Source organism: Pinus tabuliformis, chromosome 2_2 (assembly GCF_031772625.1).
Source record: "Pinus tabuliformis cultivar Carrire ecotype Pingquan chromosome 2_2, CPIR1, whole genome shotgun sequence".
NCBI lineage: Eukaryota > Viridiplantae > Streptophyta > Pinopsida > Pinales > Pinaceae > Pinus > Pinus tabuliformis.
In genome coordinates this window covers 57,888,112-57,916,021 of record NC_142300.1, presented here as the reverse complement: position 1 = coordinate 57,916,021, position 27,910 = coordinate 57,888,112, and the positions used below count along the sequence as shown (strand labels likewise).

The following is a 27,910-nucleotide window of genomic DNA, read 5'->3' as shown; positions in this document are numbered from 1 at the left end:
TTGGCTACTAGGGCGAAGGTTTCTTCGTAGTCTATTCCTTCCTTTTGAGCATACCCCTTAGCCACAAGCCTGACTTTGTATTTTTCCACACTGTCGTTTGCAGCATATTTGACCTTGTAAATCCATCTGGAACCTACCATTGATCTGTCTTGAGGCCTAGGTACCACTTCCCAGACATCATTGACCATTATAGAGCTGTATTCCTCCACCATAGTATCTACCCATACTTGATGCCAAACAACCTCCTGAAAACTAGAAGGTTCCTCAACTTGAGCTACTAAGAGCTGGTATCTGTCTTGATGTCTTCGCTCCCTTTTATTATTCCTGGGTGTACCAATGAAGTCCTCTGCATCCCGTAAAATCTTTCACAGGTCCTGGCTCGTTTTTCCCTTGGTAGTAGGCACATCTATTAGCTCTTCCTCTTTCTGAGATTCCTCCTGTTCTGAAGCTTTGTCTTCAGGAGAATTTTTGGTACTAGTTTTTGCTGGTCAAAGTAGTTTGACCAACGGCTCATCTTTCGACTGCTCCTCGGAAGGCATTTCTCAAGATTTCTGGAAAGCTCTGTGCTCCATGAACTTTACATCCCACCGAACTACTACCTTCCTACTCCCTGGAAGATAGACTCTATATGCCTTAGCATTCTCGCTATATCCCACAAGATATCCTTTCTCAGCAGTTTGATCTAATTTCTTTCTCTTTTCTTCGGGTATAAGACAATATGCTAAACTCCCAAGTATCCTGAAATGACTGACTTCAGGTGTCTTCCCTGTGAAGACCTTCCTTGGAGTGATTTTGTCCAATGCCCTGTGTGGAGTCTTGTTCTGGACATAAACTACTGTGCTGCATGCTTTTGCTCACAGAAATTTAGGCATACCCTGATCATTCAGCATTGCCCTAGCTGCTTCCACAATAGTGTTGTTTTTCTTTTCTGCTACTACATTCTACTCCGGATTTTAGGGAGCTGTCCACTCTCTTCTGATGCCTTCCTTAGCGCAAAAATTGGAGAAGTCCTTGTCAACATACTCCCCACTATTGTCTGAGCGCAACACTTTTATCTTCTTTCCTGTCAGATTCTCCACTAGAGCCTTGAACTCTTTGAATCGACCAAAAACCTCATCCTTGGTTTTCCGAAAGTAGATCCAAGTCTTTCTGGAATGGTCATCAACGAAGGTGACGAATTATTCGGCACCACTAAGAGCTTTTGTGGACATCGGTCCACAGTTATCTGAGTGTATCAATCCTAGCACACTCTTAGCCCTATTGCTACTTCTGGAAAATGCTGTTTTGGCATACTTGCCCAGAGCGCACCCTCTGCATACATCATCTTGTTCGATACTTAGTTCTAGAACTCTTGATATTGCTTTCTTGAGAATTCTCAGAGCCCCATTGTGTAAGTGTCCCATCCTCCTGTGCCATAGTTCATTCAAATCTTGTCATGATTACTGCCTATCAGTGTCATTGGTGATTCTAGCTGCAATTTGTACAACCTGTTACTTCTGATTCCAATCTGGGCCTTCTTTTTCCAACTCGGGTGTTTGACATATACTTTCTCCTTAATGAAGAAAACGTCATAGTGCTTGTTTTGAAGTTGAGATACAGAGAGTAAGTTCATCCCCAATCCTAGCACATGCAACACATTGGTTGCTCGAAGCCGCTCTCCTGTTTCGGTTTGAAAGACCACAATACCTCTTCCTACTGGAGTACACTTTGCCTTATTTCCCATGGTGATTTGAAAATTCATTCTTTCTTCCTAATAATTTGAAAAATATTCTCGGATTCCCGTCATATGTTAGGAAGTTCCACTATCTACATACCAAACCTCAGAGGAGGCAGAGCTTGCTAAGCAAGCGACTTCTTCTTCCAATCTGGAAGCTAACATAGAATAATCGTAATTCATGTCCCTTATGCATTCTTCTGGAAATCTGCGCGAGTCCCCTTGAGTGGATGCCTCTGCAACATGCTCTTGACCCATGGTTGATTTTCCTCTCGTATTGTCGAATCTCTGTTCCGATACCATGTGAAAATTTCTAAACTGAAATTCCACTGCAGCAACTGATTTATGTCACCTACTTATTATTCACAATAAGCTATTTACGAAATCGCTTCTGCAAATATTAAAATAAATTCTACTGCAGTTATCACAGAATTACCTAGAAAAAAATACATGCAAAAGAATCAATCACATCAACGCAGTTGTTTTTGGAAAATTGTCCCCGGAAAAACCCAATGCGGGTAAACCGTTGCAGCAGATGAGGACTTTATTAATCTTCAGCAGCGATTGCTTTTACGAGGAATTATTTTACAGAAAAACTGAAAGAAAACCCCTGAGACTTTCCCTTTGAGACATTCTGATACTTTGGAGACCCTGCTCCCACTCCTGCATCACCTCTGCATCACTTAGTGTGGCTCTCAGTGGCTCTGCATCCCTCTGCCTCAGCTTGCTACTAATGCCCTCTTCTTCCTCCACCCTGCAACTCTCCCTTTGAAATCGATCTCCTCTCTTGAGAATCTATTTTCTTTGAGATACTGAGTATCTGTCGGTGTGTCTTGAAATGATCCTCAAGTCTTCTTTTATACTTTTCCTGTTGATGAATCAACGACCGAGATTAAGTCTCTAATCAACGGCTAAGATTGAAACATACTTGATCCTCATCTCTTAGAAGCTTCTCACCCTTATCTTTATTAATGCCCATTAATATTTTTATTTTTCCTAAGTTTAGACTTAGGAACCCACTAAAAATATTATTTATTTTAAATACTCCTCATCCAGGTGGAATTTCTCAAAACGATTTCTGGGTCTTGGAGATCTCATGTGCCTTAACCTCTCCACCAATTTTCATGGCCAGAGCACATCCGATGCTACCATAAATCAACAATATATATATATTGGATAGCTGCTTATGATCTTCATGTATGATCTAAAGAACACTGCTGGTCAAATAAATGGAAAGCTCATCTAAGTACTATATCTCTTGGGGACCACCTTCATTTCTTGAACAAATCAAACACTGAAGTCTGTTATTTTGGAAGCACCATCGAAGCAGAATGTATAAAACAACAAGCATGGCTTACTATGAAGCCACTCTATTGAATAAGCTCTTGAGTGAGGCGTTTGTGCACACCATCATTGTGCATTGCAGAAGAAGATTTTGAGAATCCATCATATGGTACAACAAAGGACATTTATGTTTTAAGGCATGTTTGAGTGGACAGATCTCATGATGAGCAAGTTGTTTGATGGACACCGTGCACCCTGGAAAGACTAGTTTAGACCATGGTCTCCCTGGGATGCTTATTCCCCACATGTAGGGTGCTTATTCCCTACGATTTATGGTTGACATGTCGGTAGGACGTGGATCATCCTTTCCCTATTGTAATATCCCCAATTGCGGCTTTCAGAATTAGAGATGAGTTTGGGGATATTATGCAATTTCGACACTCAGAATTAGGAGGAAAAGAGGATATTGCGGCTCTAGTGTAACGTGAGGACCACAAGAGAGAGAATTCGACCCAAGGAAGGGAACTCACACTTTTGGAGGAGAGAGGAAAGAGAAGGAATGCGAATTAGGAGAGAGAGAGAGAGTGGGAACCACAAGGAGATAAGGGGCCACGAATTAGAAATAGAGCAAGAGGCGCTCATTTTGGTGATTCATTCATCTATTCAGAAATTGTGTCTTTGACATAGCATGCTTGAGTTGAAGCCAAGTCTGCAACATTGTTTAGCACATGAGTGTCTCCGAGCGGAGATCTCAATCCTTGCTTTGGTGGACTTCAAGTGCCAACCCAAGGTGGGAGTTTCACCTTGCCTTTTCGCATTACCACTAGGAGGGTCGATTTTCAGGAGTATAGAGGGCAGCTATAGACAAGAGGGTCATCTTTCATGCAACCCTCATTTCATCACACGCAGGACTGCGTCATCTCCTCCATGACTGCGCAGTCATTGGAGTGAGACTCTTTGAGGCAACACTATCTGGGGGAGTTTGGAACTGGGGTGCTGGGAGATCATTTGGGGGACCATTTGAGGAGGATTGTTGGAGTTGGGAGAGCAAAGATTGACAAGATCAGTGACAGCAACAAAATTCGAAATTGGAGGAGGGCCAAGCTGTGAAGGGTCAATTTTTGAAGGTTGGAACCAAGGGAAACCCTTTTTGGGTTTTTCTGGGTTTTGGGCAAGGATCACAATCCCAAATTCCTAGAATTTTTTGGGCAGATTTGAGGGGTCAAAAAGGGGTCCAAATTTAGCTAGCAGCTAGAGGAGCTAGGGGAAATAGGTCCGAATTTCCGAATTTGAGCATTGCCCAATTCCTTCGTGGGTTTTTGTGGGTTATTGATGGAGATGCCGTGACTAATTTCCCAAAATTTTCTGAGCACCATAGAGGGCCCTAGCAGCATATCCATTCAGCGAGCAACATATTTCTGGGTAGTTCAGCGCAGAGGCAGGAGATAGCAACCACGTATTTGAGGGGGACTTATTATTATTCATTTGGGCTTCCCTAGCTTGCCTTAAGCAAGCCCACGTGCACTTTTTCCAGCACCTCATTGCACCCTCTTATTTATTAATAAATGGCTTAGCAACGCAGTTTTGGCTTTAAAATGGTGTTTTAATGCTTGAGTATTTTTCTGTGTTTTTGGTTATGTTTGCTTTGTTTATCATTGTATAATTCCATTAGTAATATTACAGTGGTATCAGAGCCATAATCCTGGCTCAGCCTGTGGGAAAGATTAGAATCAAACAACATGGCGGTAACCTTGAATGTGGTGATTAGGATACAACAAATGATGATTGATGTGGGGGAGAAGTTGATTCATTCCACCGTTGGGAGTCCAGATATGATTGCAATTGATATGGAGTTATTGGGAGCAAACTAGAGGGCATACCAATCACAGGGTCATGGCATTCATGCGTCCCTCTCTTTTTGGGAATTCTGTGAACTAAGGGGCAAGCACAAACCAATGGAGATTCAGTGGGATTTTGTAGGGATGATGAGAAGTATTAAGGAAGAAGATGAAAGAGTAGTTGAAGGGCCATGGTTGGCAAGGAGATAGTTGAGCATACACCCATTGATGAGGCGTCATCCATTGATCAGATATTTGGGGTTGTGATCGAGTTCTCAGGTGATAGAAATGCACAACAGTTTGATGAGGTGTCGGAAGACAGCTCCATCGTCGTTGAGGAGCTGATAGGTACAGAGGCCTCCGGATCTATGACGGAGTTGCCAAACGACAACCACCTACAACTGATTGGCGAGCATATCGTGCATATTGGGTTGTCTATGGAGGAGCAGACAGAGGCTCATGTCGAGCCGTGATGGAGGTGCAACCATCCTTTGGGCTAGCCATTGATGAGGGGCAACATAGAGGCCATGTGTTGGGCTTTCAACACATTTCGCTTTAGAGGCCCATTGGCAGTGTCTACAGCATTATCAACCCACCCTTACGCATTGGATTGAGGGAGGCCGATTTGTCTAGACGTACTCGAGGGAATGGACGAGTTAGCAGGATTGAGCTGTGCATGATGCCACATCAGCTTGGAGGGGGCTTGTTCCTTCCATAGAGGATTACACATTCGATTCCTCCTTTGGGATTGGATGGCGAGAGGGTATGATTAAGATTTTTTAGACTTTAATTAGGATATGATTAAGAAATGTTTGGATCTGATTTTTCACGGTTATGCATAAATTTCCAACAAGCCAAAATGTTAGATCTAGGTCAAATTAGAGATGCCCAAGTGGCAAAAAATTGTGAAAACGAAGATTTTGCAATTCTAAACAATTTTGACCATATAGAATTTGATTTTAGGGCCTAGTTCTTTGTGTTTTTCTTGCTGTAATAAAATTATAGAAAAATAAGGGTTTAGAGATCAAACCCTAGGCCCAAGGCCTTGAAGATCCACCGTTGAAAATCGTTGAAACTTTGGGATAATGTTGCCGCTTGCTAGATATGAATTTTGAGACCTTAATCTTGCAAAATCGCCAAGTGTTTAGCCTTAAAACTTCAGATTAGGGTTTCAGGCCAAATTTGGGGGAAAAAGAGGTCAAGAAATGGAGATCAAGGTCACAAGAGCGGAATTTGTTGGGATAAAAGGGTCAAGATGATAGATTAGGGGTAAATAAGGCTGGAAAAGGCCATAGAGAGTCAACGCTGGGGGAGGAGAAACCTCTAAGGCCGACGTAGGCCAAGTTAGAGAGGCGTTGGGCTTAGAGGGGGTAGATATGGCCCCAGGAAAGCCAAAATTTGAAAACCCTTGCTCTGAAATTATTTTATGCTTCAGCTCTTTGTTTTTCTGGAAATTCCGCCGTGGGACACCTGTGAAAAGTTCCACGAGACTAGATCTTACCCTCAAGGGCCTAGATCTAGCTCTTCTTCCACCTAACTCCTTGACCTAACTTGCGAAACTAAAAATAGAAACACCCAAACCCCAAATATATACAAAATAGATCTAAAACCCCAACCCAAGTTAGAAAAATAATTTACAATTTTATTTACAAAAATAGACATGGGTTTTGAAATGGATTTTGAGAAAATTATTTTTTTAATATTTTTTTACTTGAAAGAATGACTAAAATGTTTTAGAAAAATTAATGACTCACTATAGCCCAAGCGAAGATTAAATACACCATATAAAAACTAGAGATCCAAGAAACAATGATTCTTGCCCAAGTCTGTGAACTTAGAGGCCAAAGACTGAAGTACCTACAAACACTATGTATTTATCTTAAAAAATATTATGTTAGATCACATGGGGAATCAAACCACCTAAGATTAGCCGAAAACTATCAATAGCATGATTTTATCTCCATCTAATGAAAAACCAGATCTTACCAATATTCAGCACAACATAGAGATGCCCGTAGTCAGCACATATCCAAATCAATAAGCAAGAACACCTTGAATTGCACGCCAAAGTCTTTTATTATGATAGAAAAAATAGTTCCTAGCGGGACTATAGTTTTTTTTTCCAAGGAAAAAATCGAACTTTTTATTGCGATTTATAAAAAGTTACATTGTATATGCTGTTAGGCATTCAGTTGACTCTATGATTTTCTGATCATAGAGTTTACTGAGATGGTATTTGAAGGTCTTCTCCTTCTATCATCTCACTTTGGCTGGCATGATATCACTGATATTTTTAACCTCGGGCCTCCTCTGTGAGGAAAACAGCCCCGTTAGATCTGTTGTCTAAGAAAAAATATCATCACATGTCCCAAAAGATAGAAACACATACCGATGGGGCTGAGTCATTCTCGGGCCTCCTTAGTGAGGAAAACAACCCAAACAGGAATGAATCAGCTGAAAGTTTTATGTGAGTTAATAAGACTATTATAATATCGTTATAGTGTAAATTGTCTGTTGTCAACAAGTGAAAATATGTAAACAAAAGAAACTGCCTAAAACTAGGCAGTGAACAAAGTAAAATATGAACTTTTAAGCATATGGTGGTTGATCCGACACACGAATCTCATCCATATTAGTTTCCTCTATCCTCCAACTGCCCAAATCTTGTTGCAAACCCGCTTTAGAAAGCTAGTCTGCTGTATCATTGTGTTCCCTGTAAATGTGACATAAAGAAAATTCGTTAAAAAAAGACTTTAAATGTTTTGTCTCTTCTAACAATGGTGATAATATGTAATTCTGACATCTGCTCACTCCATTGAACCATTTGATGATGTTCATTGAGTCCCCGAAGATCTGAATCGTGAGTATGCCCAAGTGGGTAAGCCAACAGAGTAGGAGTTTTAAGGCTGACAATTCTGCAAAATTGTTTGATCCGTTCCCTAGCCCCACAGAGGCTTTGAGACATCTATGAATGTTTAGCTGAATTACCAACCTAGCCCCGCATTTATTGTTTTGGTTGGAAGCCCCATCGAAGTATGCCCAAGGAACTCCTTCCTTAATGTGCTCCTCTCTAACAGGGCGAGAAATTTCCTCCCGGCTTGGCTCAGGTATGCTAGAGTAGATTGCCGCACATCCAACAACTGTATTCCCCACCGAGGGGTTTTGTTCTTTAAAAATACTTTTGTTCCTTGCTAGCCATATGCCCCAGGAAATGATTAGAGGAAGGTTTCGCAGGTTCCCTTCAGGATGATGCTTCCACCAACTTTGCCATACTTCTGCTATTGTCCTCCCTTCCCATATCACCCTCTTCTGGATCAGTCTCCCTACTTCCAGCCATACCTCCTTTGAGTATGGGCATTCTACAAAAAGGTGTTGAATCGTTTCAATATCATTTTTACATAAGGCGCATCTCCCTGGACCCGACTTATATCTTTTCTGAAGTATATCCTAGGTTGGCACCTTCTTCTTGAGGATGCACCAGAAGAACATTCAGGCCTTTGCAGGACATTGCAGCTTCCATATTGAGGTAACCCACCAGTCCTGATTCCCCCAGCCTTTCTTCGACATTAGGTACTTATATCCTTGTTTTGGAGAGTAGTTACCCGAGTCCGCATGTGCCCAAACTAATTGATCAGGTCTATCTCTTAGCCGGACATTGGACCTGGACAGTTCCATAATGAAGATGTTCCATTCCCCCCTCCATTGTGGATTAAGATTTAGGTCCGACCCTGATAACCAGGCTTGACCCCATATGGTGGAATGGCCATGTTTCTCAATCTGACTGAGATATTGAATGCCTCTTATATCAAGTTGGTTTATGAGACCCGGGGAAAGGGTAAAATCTTCATTGCACCCTACCCATGGATCCTTCCCTATCCTGACTTGTTCTCCGTTTCCTACTTGCCAGGACAACCCTTGTTCAATGATCTTAAAGGCATCTAGTGTGGCTTTCCACACCACTGAGGCGTTCCCTTTCTTTTTATTTGGACTTCTAATCCAGTCTTCCAGCGGAATAGGGTCAATGTATTTCCTCTTGACCACCATAGTCCATAGATTCTCCATCCTGATAAGCCGCCATCGCAACTTTGCTGCTAATGACGACTCGAAAGAAGCTAAGTCTTTGATACCCCATCTGCCCTACTCCTTTGGCCTTGCCACCTTCTCCCAAGCCACCCATGGCAGAACTGACTCCTCCTTTGAGCCTGCCCATAAGAATCTGCTGCAAACTCTTCTTATTTTTTCCAGTATCCCTTTCAGGACCCAGGTTAAAGCAGCCCAGTAGACAGGTATAGCAAGGAGGACTGATTTAATGAGGGTCAATCTACTCGCTCTATATAGCCATTTAAAGCTCCAGTGAGTGATCCTTGATTCAATTTTTGCAATTAGCCAATGTCAATCTTGCTTCCTGTATGAGCTGGGTTTTAGAAAGAAACCTAGATATTTGAAGCCGTCTTCTATCTTCTGTTCTTCAAATGGCATATCTTCTTTAATTTGATTTGCTTCTAATCTGTTGAAACCAATGTTGCACGAAGCGGGGACGAAACGGGGACGTTTTTTGGAAGCGGGGACACGGAAGCGTCATTTTCCAAAAATGTAGGAAGAAAAGCATCTGCTATATATATATATATATTTATATTTTTTTGCATTTATACTCAAAACAAACATCCCAAATACCAAATTAGTTGTAGAAGACATGAAAACATGCATATTTTTGCATAAATCAAGATAGATATGGCATCCATGATTCCATTGTAGTTACTAATATGTACATCAATGATTAGTTATTCGAACATCAACCATCTATATTCTAGCAATTACAAACATACATCAAATTTTTAAGCATATTATAAAACATAAAACAAATAAGCATTATATAAAACATAAAACATAGAGCATATTATGATTTATCTAGCAAGTGAGCAACTGTCAACATTTGTCATGTAAATTCAAATAATAATGTTTACAAAATATGTCACTTGGTCACCGTCAAGACAAAAAGGTTCAAATTCACAAGCCCACAAGTCTAATGATTAATCTATGAAAAAAGTAAATTATGAATATATCTACTAATCTCTCCTCCTTCCACCACGAAGAGAACATGGCGGCGGGCCTCCACATGGTGCAATGAAGAAGATAGTGCCTGTGGAAGTTGTGGCACTGAAACTGATGAAGATGAACCCCCTGCTGTTGGTGTTGAACCATGGAACCTAGGAACCAAGGGCCCAGATGGGGGTGGCATCTCAACACGATCATCATCATCCTGGAATCGCTCAAAAAATTCATACAAAAAAAACACTAGTTAACAAAAAAAATTAAAAACACGAATTAGTGAAATGCTTTATAAGCAAAATTCATACTACAATGGACATACCTGGATAAGAGCATCCTCTAATTGCTCTAATCACAACACTCCATCCTCCAAATTGGGCGCCTCTGGATTCTTGTCCCAAATCTTAAGGTCTTTATTAGTCTTTGCATCATCACAGTAATTGGACAACAATCGCAAGTTGTAATGAACATAAACCAAGCTCTCTGCCCGGTCTAAACTCAACTTGTTCCTTTTAGCAACGTGGATGAAAGAAAAAGAGCTCCAACACTTCTCTGCAGAAGAAGTGTTTGCCACCTGTGATAGCACCCACAATGCCAAAGTTTGTAGAAGTGGAGCAGCCCCTCCATGCATGTTCCACCACTCGAGAAGAAAAAGTCTCTCAATCTCTAATTGCATGCATGCTCCCAAATGGGCCAATGTTAAGTGTATAGTTGCTCAAAGTTAGGATATTCCGACACATAGGAAATAGTTAAGTATAACTTGGTCTAGTATAGGGTTAGGTAAAGTGTGTTTCTTTACTATGTACATTTTGTAACTTACAATCCGACGGTCACGATATGTAGTGATCCGACGGTTCATTCTCTCCTCGGTATTACCGACACTTGATCCGTGGCTTAACACCCGATTGGTCCATGATCTCTATTTAAAGAGCATGGAGGGTCATTTGTAGGGTAACCGTCCATGAGAGAAGCTTATGTAAATTTTCATTCTTTTATTAATAAATTGCTTGAAGTGGCCACGTTGGCTCAGGCCGTGGACTGTTTCCCTCTTTGAGGGTTTTAACCACGTCAAAAGTACTGGTGTATTCATCTGTGATCTGTTTGTGAGCGGTGTCCTTTGGTGTTCTGTCTGAGGAACTTACCCTGTAAATTCCTACATGGTATCAGAGCTATTTGAGGGCCGCGTCCGTTGGTGATCCAAATCTGAAGCCGGTAGAATTGCATCCGACTACCATTTCCTAGATCTACTGTTTCTGACTGCTTTCGGGCCGAGAGGAATGCTCTGTTGTGTTGGGAGCATCTGTTCCAGTGAGGAACCCCTTTTGTTTCACGCGAAAAGGTTTCCGGTAGTCCTAGCTGCGTCATTTTTAAGATATGGAGGTATACAGTGTTTATTTGCAGTGTACAGTTATTTTCTCTTTGTTTATTTCGGTTTCGGTTTATTTAGCTTTTTTTACCGGATCTATACCTTTCATTTCTGCATATGCTCTTTGCCCCTCGACTCTGTGCGATTTGGGCAAATCAGAAACAGAAAGGAAGGATTTTTCTCATGCTTATGCTCTTTTCCGCTGTGCCTTAGTGTGATCTCGGAAAATCAGAAACATTGAGGAAAATATTTAGTTTCCGGCAAAAGCTAACTTCGAGCCGTAAGGTTTGTTTTTTTTGTATGTCCGTGTTGGGTTTTGTGTTTTTTTTTGTAGGGAAAACGAGCTTTTTCAAAGCAAGCACACAACCCAGTTCAAGTCTCCTTTTTGTGGGGGCGAATTTTTCATTTCCGCACATTCCCGCGCTTCGTCGGCATCTTCGTCAAATTTTCTTCAAAAAGCCATAACTTCTTCATCCGGAAGCCGTTTTCAAAACCGTTTTTTTTGAAACAGCCTAATTTTTCGAGATCTTTCCATTGCAACACTTAGTTTCAACATCTATAGCTTCAGTTTCTGTTAAAATGGAAAGTCCATGCCAAGTTATTCTTGACAGCACCATCTACTTCCAATGGTGGTCCTACATTGTGGATTTACTTAGAAGTAAAGGTCTCTACAGAATAGCCTCAGGCCAAGAAACCAAACCGAAAGATGAAGATAAGGCAGCTAAATGGAAAAATAGGCAAGATCAAGCACGTGGGTTGATAGGGATGTCTATTTCTCCAGATCTTAGATTCCATATTGCAGAACTTGATACTCCTGATGAAGCATTGAAACAGATTACTAAAGTTTTTGGAATAAAAAATGAACTTAGAGCCCATCAACTTGAAAATGAGTTGCTTACATTGGACCCCAATAATTTTTCTTGCATTGAAGATTTTTTGTCCAAGTTCAAGACCCTTAGATTTCTCTTGAAAGGTGTTAAGGTTAAGAAAGAATATAGTAACCTTATCTATTCCATTCTTACTAAGTTGGGACCAGCCTACTCTATGTTTGTTTCCACCTTCCATTCTACAAGAGAAGCCTTCATTTCTCAAGGACAAGACTACAAGTCCTCTTCCTTTGATTCTTTTTGTGATTCTTTAATAAGAGAATGAGAAAAACTCTTACACCTTGGTCTTCTTAATCTTAGAAACTCTTCTAAGAAAGTGTTAGCCGCCCAGCAGCAACCAAATCCAAAGAATCCTAAGAAGTTGTATCCTAAAAGGAATGGTCCTAAACCAAACAAGGGTCCTAAGCAATTTCAGCCTCAAAATGAAAAATCATTTCAACAAAATGATAAGACAAATAAAAACAAAGGGAAGAAGACTGATAGACATTGCAACTTTTGTAATCGAGATGGCCACTTAGAATCCAAATGCTTTAAGAAGATGGAAGCCTTGGAAGCAGCAATGAAGAAGCATAACATCCATTTGGAGCACTCTTCAACTTCAACTTCATCTTCAGGAATGACACTTTTTGCATGTGGTTGTCAAGCATCTCGGTCTGGCTATGCACTAAATGTATCTTCTTCTTTTCATTCTCATGAGTGGCTCATTGATTCTGGAGCTTCTTATCACATGACCAAAAACAAAGCCATGTTTTCTTCTTTAAATGATTGTAACACCAAAAATATATATGTTGGTGATGATAGATCTCTTAGTGTTGTAGGGACTGGAACTGTTCATCTAGACAATGGTCAGTTTAATGATGTATTATGTGTTCCAACCTTATCCTGCAACCTTCTATCTGTATATCAGATAACTCATTTAGGTGAAGGTAAAATCGTTGAATTTTCACCTCACGATGTTGTAATTAAGGACCTAAGAGTTCCTAGACAGATTTTAGCTACTGGCATTGCTGATGATTCTACAAGGTTGTATAAGTTTCACAACTTTGGGTCATCAAATCTTCCCTCAGTATTTGTTGCTCATAATGATGAAGTGAGCAAACTTTGGCATGAGCGATTTGGTCACTTAAACTATCGCTCTCTTCAGAATTTATGTAAAGAAAATATGGTGACAGGTCTTCCAATGGTATCTTGCAGAGATGGTGTTTGTTCCGTATGTGTACTCGAAAAACATCATCGGGACAGTTTTGAAAAACGTGCCTCTTGGCACGCCTCAGCCCCTTTACAGCTCATGCATAGTGATTTATGTGGTCCACTTCCAGTGTTTCATTCTCTGGCTACAAGTATTTCTTAACTTTCATTGATGATTTCTCCAGACGCACTTGGGTATACTTCTTAAAACCCAAGAGTGAAGTATTTAACATGTTCTCAGCCTTTAAGGCCTTTGTTGAAAAACAATCTGGACATCAAATTCTTAAGCAAAGATCTGATAATGGCGGAGAATATGTTAACAACAAATTCATCAACTTGTGCACTGAGAATGGAATTCAAATGCAACATACTGTTCCATATATTCCACAACAAAATGGTGTAGCTTAAAGGAAGAATCGCACCTTAAAGGAAATGGCTAATTGTATGCTTCAATCTAAAGGACTTAGTCTTAATTATTGGGCATAAGCAATTAACTGTGCAAATTACATAATAAATCGCACTCCTACTAAGGTTTTAAAGAATATCACTCCAGAAGAAGCATGGAGCTCAATTAAACCAGATGTAAGTCACTTTCGTGGTTTTGGAAGTGAAGCATGGGCCCATATTCCAGATGAGAAACATAAAGCTTTAGAACCTAAGAGTGAAAAATGTATTTTTGTTGGATATTCTGAAGATGTCAAAGGATATAGACTTATTCCACTTAAGTCCAAAAATGTTATCATTAGAAGAGATGTAAAGTTTGCTGAAAATATATCGGCCTACGAGCCTAGTTCGGCGGATGTGCCACCTCTCCCTATCTCTTCTACTTTTGAAAATATTTCTTCTCCAGATGATGAAAGCAAGGATGAAAATCCTCCCCCACCTTCTCAGGATCCTCCTTCAGCTCCTCAGCTTCCAGAATGGGTCCGTGCTACTCGGGATGCAGCAGGTGATCTTGCCGGTGATCCTACAGATCAGTGACATACACGTTCTCAGTTTGATAGAGCCTCTTCTTTACTGGCTCAAGCTTCAGTGAATTATGATCTTGACACCTTTGCAGAAGCTTCAGGCCATCCAGATTGGGAAGCAACTATGAATGAAGAATATCATTCATTATTGGCAAATGATACATGGGATCTTGTTCCTCTACCAAAGGGACGAAAACTTGTTAGATGCAAATGGGTTTACAGAACCAAGTATGGACCAGATGGGAAAGTTGATAAACATAAAGCTCGTCTTGTTGCTAAGGGTTTTTCACAAGTTGAAGGCATTGACTATACTGAAACCTTCTCCCCTGTTGCCAAAATGAACTCTATCCGCCTTGTTGTTTCCCTTGCTGCCTCTTTCAAATGGGAAGTCCATCAGATGGATGTTAAATCCGCCTTCTTGCATGGGGACTTGCATGAAGAAATCTATATGGAACAACCTATTGGCTTTATACAAACAGACTCCAGCCTTGTATGTCGGCTTAAGAAATCCCTTTATGGTCTCAAGCAAGCTCCTCGAGCTTGGTATGCCAAAATGGATAACTTTCTTTTAGAAAATGGCTTTTCTAGGTGTCATTCTGACAATACTGTCTACACCAAGAAAGTGGGCAAGTTTCTTATCATTCTTGTTCTTTATGTTGATGATCTTAATCCTGGCTGGTAGTGATCCCAACCTTATAAACCATGTGAAGACTAGCCTTAAAAGGAAGTTTGAAATGACAAACTTAGGACACTTACATTATTTTCTTGGTCTTCAAGTCTTGCAATCCAAGGAAGGTATTTCCCTTTCCCAGTCCAAGTATGCCTGTGATATTCTACGCCATTTTCACATGGAACATTGTAAGCCAGCCCCTTCTCCCTTTCAGTCTGGAGTCAAACTTTCAGTCACTCGTACTTCTCCTGAAGTTGATGCTACCTTATACGGTCAACTTGTAGGAAAACTTTTGTATCTAACCCATACTCGTCCTGACTTTTCCTTTGCTGTTGGACTTGTTGCTTGGTTTATGCAAAACCCACGTGAAAGTCATTGGAGAGCAGCTAAAAGAATACTTCGTTATGTTCGAGGTACAGTTCAATTTGGGATTCGTTACAGTGCCGAAGCATCTCCTCTATTGGTTGGTTTCACTGATTCCGATTGGGCTGGTGACCCTGATGATCGGAAGTCCACTGCAGGTTATGTGTTCACTCTTGGTTCAAGACCTATTACATGGGCTTGCAAGAAACAAGGTGCCATTTCTCTTTCTTCAGCAGAAGCAGAGTATCGTGGTGCCGTAGAAGCTAGTAAGGAAGCCTTGTGGCTTCGTCAAATCCTGTTAGAGTTTGGCTTTCAGCAGCAACATCCGACTACACTTTGGTGTGATAATCAAAGTGCCATTCAACTATGCAAAGATCCAGTCCAACATCAGTGCAGCAAACACATTGAACTGCACATGCACTTCATCAGAAAGCTCATCCACGACCATGTTCTTGAAGTGCAATATTGTTCAACAGATGATCAAGTTGCTAACATCTTTACAAAAGCTCTCACAGAGGGGAAGTTCACTAAACTTCGATTTATGGTTGGAGTTCAGGAAGTCTCCGTACCATGGCAACCTCCTCCTCATCAGGGACTAATTTACTCAATGCAATCATATATTTTTTGTGAACCTCTTGATCTTGGTGTGGTTTTCTCCTGCTTCCCCCCCTAGGTGCTGGTGTTGAAAACTATGATGGATGATAGAATTTAGGTGTCAAATCATATGCTAATGCATGCAATGGAACATTTAGCATTTCCCATTGGTTTTCCAACTCCGCACGAATATAATTGTACAAGGTGATATCTCTAGGCTCAACAATGTCTTTAATCTGCCCCAACATGCCATCCATTTGCTCATACACCCCCCCAAATATTGGTCGATCTGAATCTCCAAACTTGATCATGTAATAAATTGGTTTAGTGAATTGCAAAACATATTTAACCTGTGACCAAAAGTACATGTCAAGAATAGTGTCCTTGGCTGCATTAGCACCATTTCTATCAGTGTTAATTTCATCCCATGTTTCAACACACACCATATTAGTTAAAGCTTGTCTCACCTTCACTAACCACCTAAAGGTGAGGTAATAACTGACAAATCTTGTCTTTGCAAGTTTAAGCAACTGCAACTTGGAGTAAGTGCCATAGAAGTAGTTTACCCTTGTATGCCCTGTGATGAATTTAATGAGTTGCTTCCCTCTCCTATAAGGCTCTTTAATCCACCCACATTCTTTATGCTTCACAATATCATGCATCAAAAGGTTCAATGTGTGAACCAGGCACCCAGACCAAAAGATGTGTGGATGAGTACACTCAATAATTTTTCCTGCTGCCTTACAATTTGATGCATTATCTGTGATCACTTGAACCACATTATTCAAACCAACATCTTTGATTGATTGCAATAGGAGATCTGCAATGTTTTGGGAAGATGCACCGATGGAGGAGGAGTCATGACATGTAATAAATACTGCACGACTAATACAAACACCAAGAACATTTATCAAATGTTGGTTTCTAATATTTGTCCACCCATCTAATACAATGGATACCCCACAATCTACCCACTCATTTGTAAAACGTGTCAAAGCTCTTTGAACCTTTGCTTTTTCTCTTTCTAATAACACTGTTCTAGCTTTCTCATAGTTGGGGTACTTGTATCCTTTTGGGGCTTCATTGATGGCCTTTACCATTTCATGCCAATAGGGAGAGCGAAGCACATTGAATGGTACACCGCAAGCACAAAGAAATCGGACTATCTTTTCATCCACATCATTCCTCCCAGCAACATTAAGGAAATCCCCTATTGTTCTTTTACCTCCAGAGCTTCCAGAAGTACCATGAGGAGATGAGCTACCAAATCTAGAGGTTGCACTTGATCCATTTTGAGTTTTTTGTTTCTTGCTTTTTTTTTGTGCAGCCTCCTCTATTTGGATGTATTTTCTTCTTTGTTCAGCTAAAATGTTTGGGCAAATTCGTATCCCTACAACACCCTTTTTATCATCACTGTCCATCACCCCACAAAGATGCCTCCTCACATGGGTATATGAACAACTAAATGGTTTTCCTCCATGACAACCATGAGGGCACAAAAATTTGTAGCTTCCACCAGCCTTTCCCCCTTCAAGTTTGGTCATGTAGTTCCACAAGGGTGTTAATGTAGCTTTCCCCTCTAGTGTTTCAATTTCCCCTTCAGGTTCAACTTCATCCCCTTCGTCTTCAAACCCTTCCTCCTCATCATACATTGGGTCACTCATATTGGGACCACTATCCTCTTGTGCTTCTTCCCTTCTATTCCTACTCCCCCTTGCCATCATTAAAACCAAAAGTGGAATGATACATAGAAGCCAAAAGAACACCATATTGGAATATGGATATAGGTGGTGGACAACCTGCAATTAAATGAGCAAGTAGAAACAATGGGAAAGACTAGGAGAGGGAGGAGAAAATTACAAAAAAAATGTCAAAAAAATAAGGGAGTTTGGGGTTTGGACTTACCTTTTTAGATCTTGTAGATGGAAGTCCTCCAAGCTCCTCCTCCTTCCCCTAGCTCCTCCTCCTCCACTTCTCCTTCTCCTAGCTCCTCCTCCTCCACTCCTCCTCCCCCTCCTTCTCCTAGCTCCTCCTCCTTCTCCTCTCTTCTCTTCTCCAACTATCATAAACTCAAAGTGAGAAAATGAGAGATGAATGGGGGGTTAAATCCCTTCATTCCTCACCCTAATCCAAGGTGGATCCACCCCTAACAATTCAAAATGCAAAAAAAAAAACAGTGCCTTTTTGGCTGCGTGGTGGAAACGGAGGAAGCTATACGGAATCGCTCGCGATTCGTACTCTTCGTACTCCGAAGCGCGACGCTTATTAGGATCAAAGTGTCGCATGAAGCGCATTTTGGAAAAATCGAAACGCGTTTCGGTCACATGCTTCCGAAATTTCCAGGAAGCGTGTTTATCAATTCGAAATGCGTTTCAGTTTTTCCGGCACGCGCTTCATACGACGCTTCCCCCACGCATCCATACGGATCGCGGATTGGGGTTTTGATCCGGGGGGGTGGACGTTTCCTGCAACACTGGTAGAAACCTTCCAACAATAGTTGTGATTTTTCCTTGTTCACTTGCATGCCTGTAGCCTTCAAGAAGAGATCCAATATCCTTTTTAGTTCCTTTGTTTCACTCCTCCTTCCATTACTGAAGAGCAGAATGTCATCCACAAACAGGAGATGGGTTATATATAAATTGACAACCACTTCCAACCCTTTGATATCCCCTTTCCTTCTGGCTTCTAAGAGCAGCTGGCTGAGCCCTTCGGCCACCAGAAGGAAGAGAAAGGGTGAGAGGGGACATCCTTGTCTCAGCCCTCTTTGACCTTGAAAGAAAGAGGAAGCTGCTCCATTGATGAGCACTGCAAAGCTTACACTGGTTAAGCATCCCATGACCCAGTTTATAAAATCTACTTGGAACCCCAAGTGGGTGAGGAGCATGCGAAGATACATCCAACTGATCCTATCAAAAGCTTTTGAGAGGTCTATTTTCACTATTGCTCCTTTGCTTTTTTTTTGTTTGATGCTGTGGATGGTTTCCTGGGCCACACCAATTGCTTCATGAATCTGTCTCCCATCTAGGAAACCAAACTGTTCTTTTGACATATGCCTGGATAGAATTGGCTTTACTCAAAGTGTAATCACCTTCGCTATGATTTTGTAGATACAGTTGCAAAGGGAAATCGGTCTGAAGTCCTCAAAAGAGGTTGGTTCTTCCTTCTTCGGGATGAGGGCTATGAAAGTTGAATTAAAAGGGGGATATATGACCCCTTTCCTTTTGGATTCTTCAACAACTTCGGTCAGCTCATTCCCAATTTGCTCAAAGAAATGCTGAAACAACTCCATCGTCCATCCGTCTGGTCTAGGGCTCTTATCCTTTGGCATAGATTTTATAATTCCTTCCACCTCCCCCCTCGTGACTTCTCCCATTAGTTCCATAGATACCCCTTCGTCCACATAACGAGGAAAGGTCTGGGCTATTCGGATCACTTCAGCCAAGGATACTTTCGTCGGGGCAGTGAATAGGTTTTGGAAGTGTCTTATACCCATCTGTGAGAGTTCCTCAAATGATCGGGCCTCTCTTCCTCCCTCGGCCCTCAATTTCCAAATAGTATTCACATTCTTCCTTCCTCTCGCATAATTTTGGAAGAATTTGGTGTTCTCATCCCCTGCCTTTAGCTAGATGGCTCTACTTTTCATTCACCACTGTTTTTCTCTTGCTAATAGGATTTTACTCCTTTGGGATTCCAGGTGCATAATTCTATCCCTTTTTCCCTGTGTTTCATAACCATCAGCTTCAGGGCTTTCGAGCATTTGTAATTCCTTCTCTAATTGAATTAGGTCTTCGTCTTCTTTCAATTTCTTCGCCTTAGCCCAGTCCACCGTTGCTTTTTTAAGACGTTTCAGGTTCTCCATAAAGAGGAAAGCTTTGTCCTCAGAGTCACTGGCCCTCACAGGTCTCCAAGTGTCTTTAAATAGAGAGTTATAGGATTCCTCCAGTAACCAAGTAGGATTGAATTTAAAGGGAGCTGCCAGTTTTTTGGGGAGCTTGGTTAATTCTAGCAAGATTGGCATATGATCAGAGGTTCCCCCTCCGCCCACCCACTGGCGGAAGGCTGGAATCTTTGTTGCTGCCTCCTCACGAAGGAGGAAACAATCCAGTCTTTTTGCTACACGGTCTTCCCCTATTCTCCTATTCCTCCAGGTAGGTCTAATCTTCAATAAGTTTATATCCAACAGTTTATTTTCTCTGATAAGATTGGTAAAAAAATCTGATAACGGGTCTTCTCTGGCAGAGGGGCCCCAAGTTTCGGCTATACCAATGGAGAAGTTTAAGTCTCCCCCGATCACCAGATTCGGGTTGTTCAATATTGATTTGGAGAAGAGGGTCTTCCAAAATTGGGCTCTCCCCTGGCATGGCTCGTATATGTTAATGATCATCAGATTAGTGCATAGCTCTAGGGAGTAGACTTCCATCCCCATCACTTGATCCATCCCCCAGGTGTTTAAGACTTTGAACTTTCCTTCTTTAATCCCCATAGCTAGTCCCCCAGAGTGACCTTTAGCATCCATGGCCTGGATGCTCCAACCAGTCAGGATTTTTGCCAGAGATTTTGAGACTTCTTCTCTTGCTCCCAACGTTTCTTGAAAAAGGAGGATATCTGGATTGTAGTCCCGTATTACCTCTTTTAAGGACAACTTTTTAGGGTTGCTGGCTAAACCCCTACAGTTCCATGAGAGAATGATCATTGATCAACCTCAGGGGGGGGGGGTTTCTGCTCTAAGCGCCCTAGAAATAGACATTTGCTTTCCCTCTGCAATATCTAGTTCGGCTCGTAACTGAACCTTTGACAAGTTTTTTTTCCTCCCTCTCATCTTACGGTCGTCTGTCTGGGTGGATTGCATATCAATTCCCCCCACTACCCCCCATGGAGAAGGCTTTTTTTCTCGAGGTCTTAGGTTATAAGGGTTTGTTGCAGTAAGGGTTTCATCACTCATAAGGTCACCCTTACCCCTGGCATATTCACGATTCAGATCTAGATTGGGTATAGATGTGATAATACTCTCCATTTGCATGTTTCCTGAACTTGAAATAGGAATGAAAATGTTTTGTTGCCTGGAAGGACCGGGCACGGGTTCAACATAATTTAAAGAAATACAAGGAGTAAGAGAAGGTAGGGTTAAGACCAGACCCGTACCCTCTTTGTCGATTGTGTGGCTCCCAGCAATGTCTGCTGCTATGTCCTGATCCTGTGCATTCCCTTCTTGCTGCTGAGGTGGCTGGTATCCAGGAATGGTTTCTTCTTGCACCTCCATGCCTTCAATTGGATCCTCCTAATGTCTATCTATGTCCATCTATTCTTCTCCCATGCCTTTCTTCGTCTGTCTTTCTTTTGGGTCTTCCTCTTCTACAGCCCCTATCTCTACCTTCCTCTGCTTCCTTCAACGTCTGAATCCCATCGGACACTCTTTTGCCAAGTGTCCATAAATATGACATCTGTGGCACTGAAACAACAAGTGTTCATAATCTAATTGCTGAACGTACTTGTATTCTTTGTATTGCAGCTGTATTTCTTCTGCCAGTCCTACTCGAGGAATTAGGCTTACCAAGATGCGTGCCATCCCCTGGTCTCTGGTTTGCAGAAAAGACATGTTTATCTCCATGTATTTCCCGAGATGGTTTCCAATAGCTCTGAATACCGACTCTACCCAGAGAAACGGTGGGAGCCCTGGCATGCAGACCCATATTGGAAGTTCATCAACCCATTGCCTCTGCGCGTCGAACATCGGATTCCATCTTTTGATTAGAATCGGGTGTCTCCCAAAAGCCCAATTCCTTTCCAGCACCCATTCCGCTGCTTCTTTCCTCTCGAATTTTACCATGAACCAACCCTTTGCCAACGTTGTGACTTGAAAGACTGTATCCGGTGCCGCCTGCCAGTGTTGGGAAGCCCATTCCTGAATAAAATTTGCGGAATTTTTTTCCCTCTTGCCCTTCCGACTAGAGTTAGGTCCGCAACTTCCATGGCTTCATCAATTTTCACGTCCATTCCAAGGACCAGGTTTGCTACTGATTCCTTTCTTTTGATTATTTTGGGCTTTTTCCTCTTCTCCCCCACCTGCCTCTGTCATGTCCCTTCATCCCTGAGCTGTGTGGTCATTTCCACATTTGTTGTTGCTGCCAGGAATGTTCTTGCACTCCTTTCTTCTTGTGTAAACCCGCTCCCTCCTTCCATCCTTCCTCCTGCTAGCCCTCTTCCGCTCCTTTCCTCTGTCTTTGCCAGATCAACTTCTTTCCCCTTCTTCGATCCTCCCCCAGCTAGCTTCCAATCCTCCTCGAAACCCTCTGAAATTTCCAGAAGCCTCGCAAATCCAGTCCCTATGACCAGGTTTTTCCTGCTTAGCCTTACTTTGACTGAGGGTGTGTTGAATTTTAACTGCCTGATCTTGGGTCAAGTGCAGTTCTGTCTCAGCTTGACCTAGCTCTACTCCCATCGCATAGCCTGAGCTGCATTTCTCATTGCTTCTAAGCCCGCAGCTAATCACAACATCCTCTAACCCTCATGAGTAGAAATGGCTAAGGGGATGAGAGGGTTCGAGACTTACATGATGATTTCCAGATGCCGTTGCTTGGAACTCCGTCTGTGACGGCTTCTCCTGTTTCTGTAGTTGTTCCTTCCGGCTGTTCAGAAATGATAGACCTAGGCTATCCTCCAGCAGCCCTAGGGTTTTCCTTTGCTTTCAAGCCGCCTTCGAGCCTCCTTTCTCCCTCCCAGTTCGTCCAGCTAGACAGATATACTTCTCAATATTCTGTTCTGTTACGTCTAGACTTGATATTGACAGGATGTTGCCAGGGTCGGGGTCCAAATCAACGGTGTCATTCGGGTTGACCATCTTCTAGTTGGCTGCACCTTGGTAACTGCTGAGCGTAAAGATCGCCCTTCACCAAGTTGTCTATGTTTGCGTGCTGTGGGTTGAGAGCGACAGCATAGCTTAACCTTCTGCATAACCCCATTATCCTTTCGGCGTCCATTTTCTGAAGGCACGCATGGGTTAAGGTTTTCCAGTTCCGAAAAATTCCCGTCGCCTGTCCACATCCACCTATCTCCTGCAGCGAATCCGATCCTGACAACCTCTACCTTTCTGCAACCATCCGTCCTCTCGTACGCCTCCCTGTCGTGATCCCAACCCTGTGGCCTCCACCTGCGTAGGCTCTTAGCCCCTACGCCTGGTCTTCGTACCTTGCTCAAACCATAATCTTCTTTGAATCTGTATTATAAATTCTTACATCAAACGTGATCGGACTATAATTTACAGAATGCTTCAACAACAATTCTAGCCAGAGATCAAGATGACTAGAGACTCAAATGACTCTCTACATTATAGATAAAGCCTCCACATGGAAAAATAACAACTAGTTTCTTTGATCATTGTCAAAATAATTTTGGCCGTTGATAAATAATTCAAGATCTTTTAATCTCGGCCCTTGATTTCTTATTTTTGAGGAATTTTCGAATTTATCATTTAATTCCACTTTAATTAGCTCAAAATTAGTTATTTAAAGCTAATTTCCTAAAAAATTTGACTTTGACTTAACCACCAAGGTCCAGGGGTCCAAATTTTCTTGAAAGTACAATATTCCCTTGGTGGAGTACCTTTAAAAATTGATTCCTTCAAGACCCACGAATTTTTTCATTTGGAGAATTTATTTTCCTAGACAATTTAATTTTGACTCTAATTAATTAATTTTCTGGCTTAGGATTTAATTTGATTTTGCCAGAAAATTAATTAATTTACACATGAGGGGATTAATTATTTTTCCAACCCTCTAATACGTATGATTTTTTTTTTACAAGACTCAAAGAGGGAATACACATTCGTCTTAGACCTTCAAGACACATAACCCATCTACGACTCAATATGATCTAGTAAACCAAGTGATTTGTAATAAAATAATTTAGCCAATTAGCTTAAATTATTCCCAAACCACTTTTACATCAGACTCGACTAAAACACTAGGACTCACCTAATAATTCAACAATAAATTTCACCCTAGCTTTGGGGGTTTAAGTTGGATGGAAAAAACTCTTCTGATTAGCTGTGTCGAAAAACATAGGTAATTAGTGAGGTTGAAAAAACTCATAGGATGGAATTCGTCATGAAATTATAGGCTTACCTAGGTTGTTACATAGACTCATGGTTTTACTAAGATCATTTACAATATATAACTTGGAGAATGGGATGACTATGACACACAGACTGCTGATAAATGATTCGATCCTTGTTGAAAAAATTGGTACTTACGCTTCCCCGAAACTTCTACAATTTGGGTGCAACACACACTATTGTACTCTTGCCCCAATTGCTTAATAAAATGGCTCAGCTGGTTACTATTTCTGGAGTTTACATGGGTGTTTACTGAGTGTTTGAAATTTTTGGTGTTGTATTTATTGTTTGCTTTGGATATCCCTGTTTTTCCTAATTAGGAACATTACAGTGGTATCAGAGCTAAGATCTTGGCTTACCTGTGGTGGAAATTTCCTATGAACGAGGAGGATAGGTAGAACGTGACTTACCAGAGACAGAGGTACAGTAGCAAGGAAAGGGATTTGTAAATTACACTTGATACAGAGGCACGTGGGAAGGAAGTAGTTTTAGTAGAGATGGGAGAGCCAAAGAGTAAGGAAGAAGCAATATTCAATACCCTCTTGAAGGTCCTCAATGATTTGGCTAAGGGACAAAAGGAGATGTTGGAGGAGATCAAACAATAGAATAGGGACAAGAGCCTTCATCGTGAGTTCCTATTTGGAGAGACTTCACGGGCCTCGCAACAGTATGCCACCCTTCACCAGCCACTCACCCACCAACTTTCAGTGGGCCATCAAGAACAGTGTTGATAATATCGGTATCGGGAAAATATCGGCGAGGGTCCGGAAAATATCTTATCGGAAATATCGGCGAAAATATCGGCAAAATATCGGCAAATATCGGCAAGCATAAAAAATGCATAATATATTCATTTTTTTTCAGATTTCTAAACATATAAAGCAATAACAACATGAACTAAACACATTGGCACATAAATATGAAGAAAACACTGATATATATGATGTCAAATAGAAATGATACATCAAACTTCAAAGGCGATACCAAATCCTGCTGATCCCTGATAGTGATAAATTGATAATTGTCCAATCAAGGACTCAAACAAAAAAGCAATAACAACATGAAATAAAGTTTAAACACATTGGCACATAAATATGAAGAAAACACTGATATATATGATGTCAAATAGAAATGATATATCAAAGGCGATACCAAATCGTGCTAATCCCTGATAATTGTCCATTCAAGGACTCAAATGTGGAGAACCAATACAAAATAACATCACACATAATAATAAAAGTATCTCATCATCATGAGTTACATGTAGCATAACAAATAAAACTAGCAGCTATCTATCTACTGCCCTCTCCCCCTTTTACGGGAAAACATGATGGGCTGTTTGTCAGGCCTGCCCCTAGTAGTAGAAGGCCCTGACACTGCCTCTGCACCTAATGTCAAATAATGAGTGATAGGCATGGAGCTATGCTCTCCTATATCTATAGCAGATGGTGTTGATGCTGATGCTCCCGCAGTGTCCTCCTCCAGCTCCTCCTGCTCCTCCTCTAAGTGCTGCTGCTCCTCTGACTCCGAGTCCTCCTCTTGCTGCCCCTGCTCTAATGGATCATCTGCCACTGGCTCCTCCAACCATGAAGGTGACTCCTCCAATATGGGCTCCTGAGACTCCACCCTCCACGGAGACAATACATCAATATTGTCTAAGGAAATGGCATCTGGATCCACTGGTGATTCTATTTGCCTCACTCGAAGTCGGATGTTGTAATGCACATACACCAAATCGTTGAGGCGTGCGAACTCCAACCTGTAAGAGTGTCAAAAAAAGTAATGAGTCTTGACTCTTGACTCTTGAGTCTTGACACTTGAAGGTCATAAATTAAAAATTAAAAATTACAATAAGTGTAATTGCTCAACTGAAGGCTTGAGTTCAAAGTTATACCTGTTGCGCTTTTTGGCGTGTATTTTCTCAAATACACTCCAATTGCGCTCACACCCTGAAGAGCTACATGTTTGACTCAAGATTCGTATAGCCAAATTTTGCAAATTTGGTACCCTTGCACCATAGCTTCGCCACCAAAGATCTACAACAAAATAATGAAATAAAAAATTCAAAAACTTAAAAGTTAAAACATAATTAAATTCAAATTTATAATTTCTAATGAGTGATGACTTGTCACTTACGTGGCATGAAGAGGGCCCTTTCCTTAATGGCATCATCAAAGCCAAATAGGCCAACACAATCCTGATAATTATGTATCTCGCGGCTGATTTTGCGACGAAGCTCAGAATCAGGTACCATCCTCTCAATACAGGAATGGAGCCCTTCAATCACCTCGCCATCAAAACGAAAATTGCATTTGTATGCAAATGCAGGGTTGAGGAAGAGTGCTGCTGCATGAATGGGTCGATGAAGCATCCCTGTCCACCGACTATCGATCACATCCCATAACATCATCTGCCTATTAAGGCCAGCAGAACCCTTGTCTGCATAATAGGAACGAATGGCCTCCTTGGCCCTATCCATGCCCTCATACAAATAAGGCATTGCAGGCTTCTCTCCATCCACCAATCTAAGAACCTTTACTATAGGTTCGCTAACTGCACATGCTTCTTCTACTCCACGCCAAAATGTCTCAGAGTACACCATTTTTTCAATGGCTTTCCCATCAGGTCTCCTGCTGTATCTACAACCACGCCAATCATTAGACACAAACATTTGCTTCAACTTGTACTGACATCGAAGCAAAGACTGAAGAGTAATAAAGGTTGTGGCAAAACGTGTGATGGCAGGACGCCGCAACTCCTTGTTTCTAGTGAACCTCCTCATAAGGCTAAGAACAAAAGCATGGTTATAAATAAACTTGGGGATGCTCCTAGCCATATCAACTGCCTCCTTGATGAAGGAGAGTTTCCCCATATCCTCAAGCAACAAATCAAGACAATGCGCTGCACATGGAGTCCAGAACAATGTGGGATGCCTCTCCATAAGCATTCTGCCGGCAGACACATAATTAGCTGCATTGTCTGTTACGACTTGCACCACATTCTGCACACCAATCTCCTGAATGAACCCATCTAACAATTCACATATCGTTGCTGCATCTTTGATATGTTCTGATGCATCCAACGATTTAATAAACATGGTACCTTTAGGACAATGTACCAAGAAATTTAGAAGGGTCCTACCCTTCCTATCTGTCCAACCATCAGACATCACTGTGCATCCAGTGACTTCCCATGTCTGTTTCAACTCCGCCAATCTAGAGTTGATGTCTTCTTTTTCTGCTTGAAGAATTGGCCCCCGCAACTCCTCATATGTGGCACTTTTGTACCCTGGGCCCACAACAGCAATAGCATCACACATTGGTTGCCAAAATGGATTGGTTTTTGTGATGCTGAGAGGTAAGTCGCTCCAATAAATACACCTCCCCATGACTCTATCTGCTTCTTCCTTCTCCTTTTTTTTGACAAGCGATTTTATGCCAGGTTGTGCTCCAGCTCCTGTTCGTGGAACAAAAAATGATGACCTCGCATTCACACTAGCATGTGATGGTGTGCCAGTTGTGGAGCCCCTCCCACTAGCGCCAGTAGGGCCACTACCCTGAACATCAAAATCAGGAGAAGATATCCCAAAAGATCTACCTGCACGTTCAGCTTTGTTTCTTTCCGCCTCTTCCTTCTTTCTGTCCTTTTCTTCAATTGCCTCAAGAGCTTTTCGTATAAGCTCCGGACTAGAAACTCTACAAATGCCAACATCATGTCCAGGGAGTCTAGCAAGATGGTATTTCAGTCGTGTAACCCCACCTGTCATCTTGTCCCCACACAATTTGCATGAAAGATATGCACGATTTGTCCCACCATCAGGGATCCCATACTCCCAAAATGGGTCCAAGTTTTTTGGCATATTTGTATTTTGTAGTGGGC

The 27,910-nt window shown here is 41.6% G+C and overlaps 2 protein-coding genes across 6 annotated transcripts in view; one reads left to right on the top strand and one right to left on the bottom strand.

The window, feature by feature from the left end:
* The window catches only part of LOC149191462 (uncharacterized), a 361,968-nt gene that overhangs the window by 237,868 nt on the left and 96,190 nt on the right, over nt 1-27,910 (top strand). The window lies entirely within an intron of this gene.
* Nucleotides 24,792-27,252, bottom strand: LOC149191463 (uncharacterized). Its single transcript, XM_089406244.1, has 3 exons — nt 26,168-27,252; nt 25,926-26,067; nt 24,792-25,790 (listed from the first exon to the last, which is right to left on the bottom strand). Exons 1-3 carry the CDS (start codon nt 27,198-27,200, stop codon nt 25,328-25,330), a joined length of 1,638 nt encoding a protein of 545 aa, XP_089262370.1. The 5' UTR covers nt 27,201-27,252; the 3' UTR covers nt 24,792-25,327.

Excerpts from the sequence above, each read along its gene's own strand:
- LOC149191463 (XM_089406244.1), bottom strand. The coding sequence starts at position 27,200 with ATGTCTGATGGTTGGACAGATAGGAAGGGTAGGACCCTTCTAAATTTC. Across the intron at positions 26,068-26,167 it reads AAGGGCCCTCTTCATGCCAC|ATCTTTGGTGGCGAAGCTAT; the intron begins GTAAGTGACAAG and ends ATTTTGTTGTAG. Across the intron at positions 25,791-25,925 it reads CACGCCAAAAAGCGCAACAG|GTTGGAGTTCGCACGCCTCA; the intron begins GTATAACTTTGA and ends ACACTCTTACAG.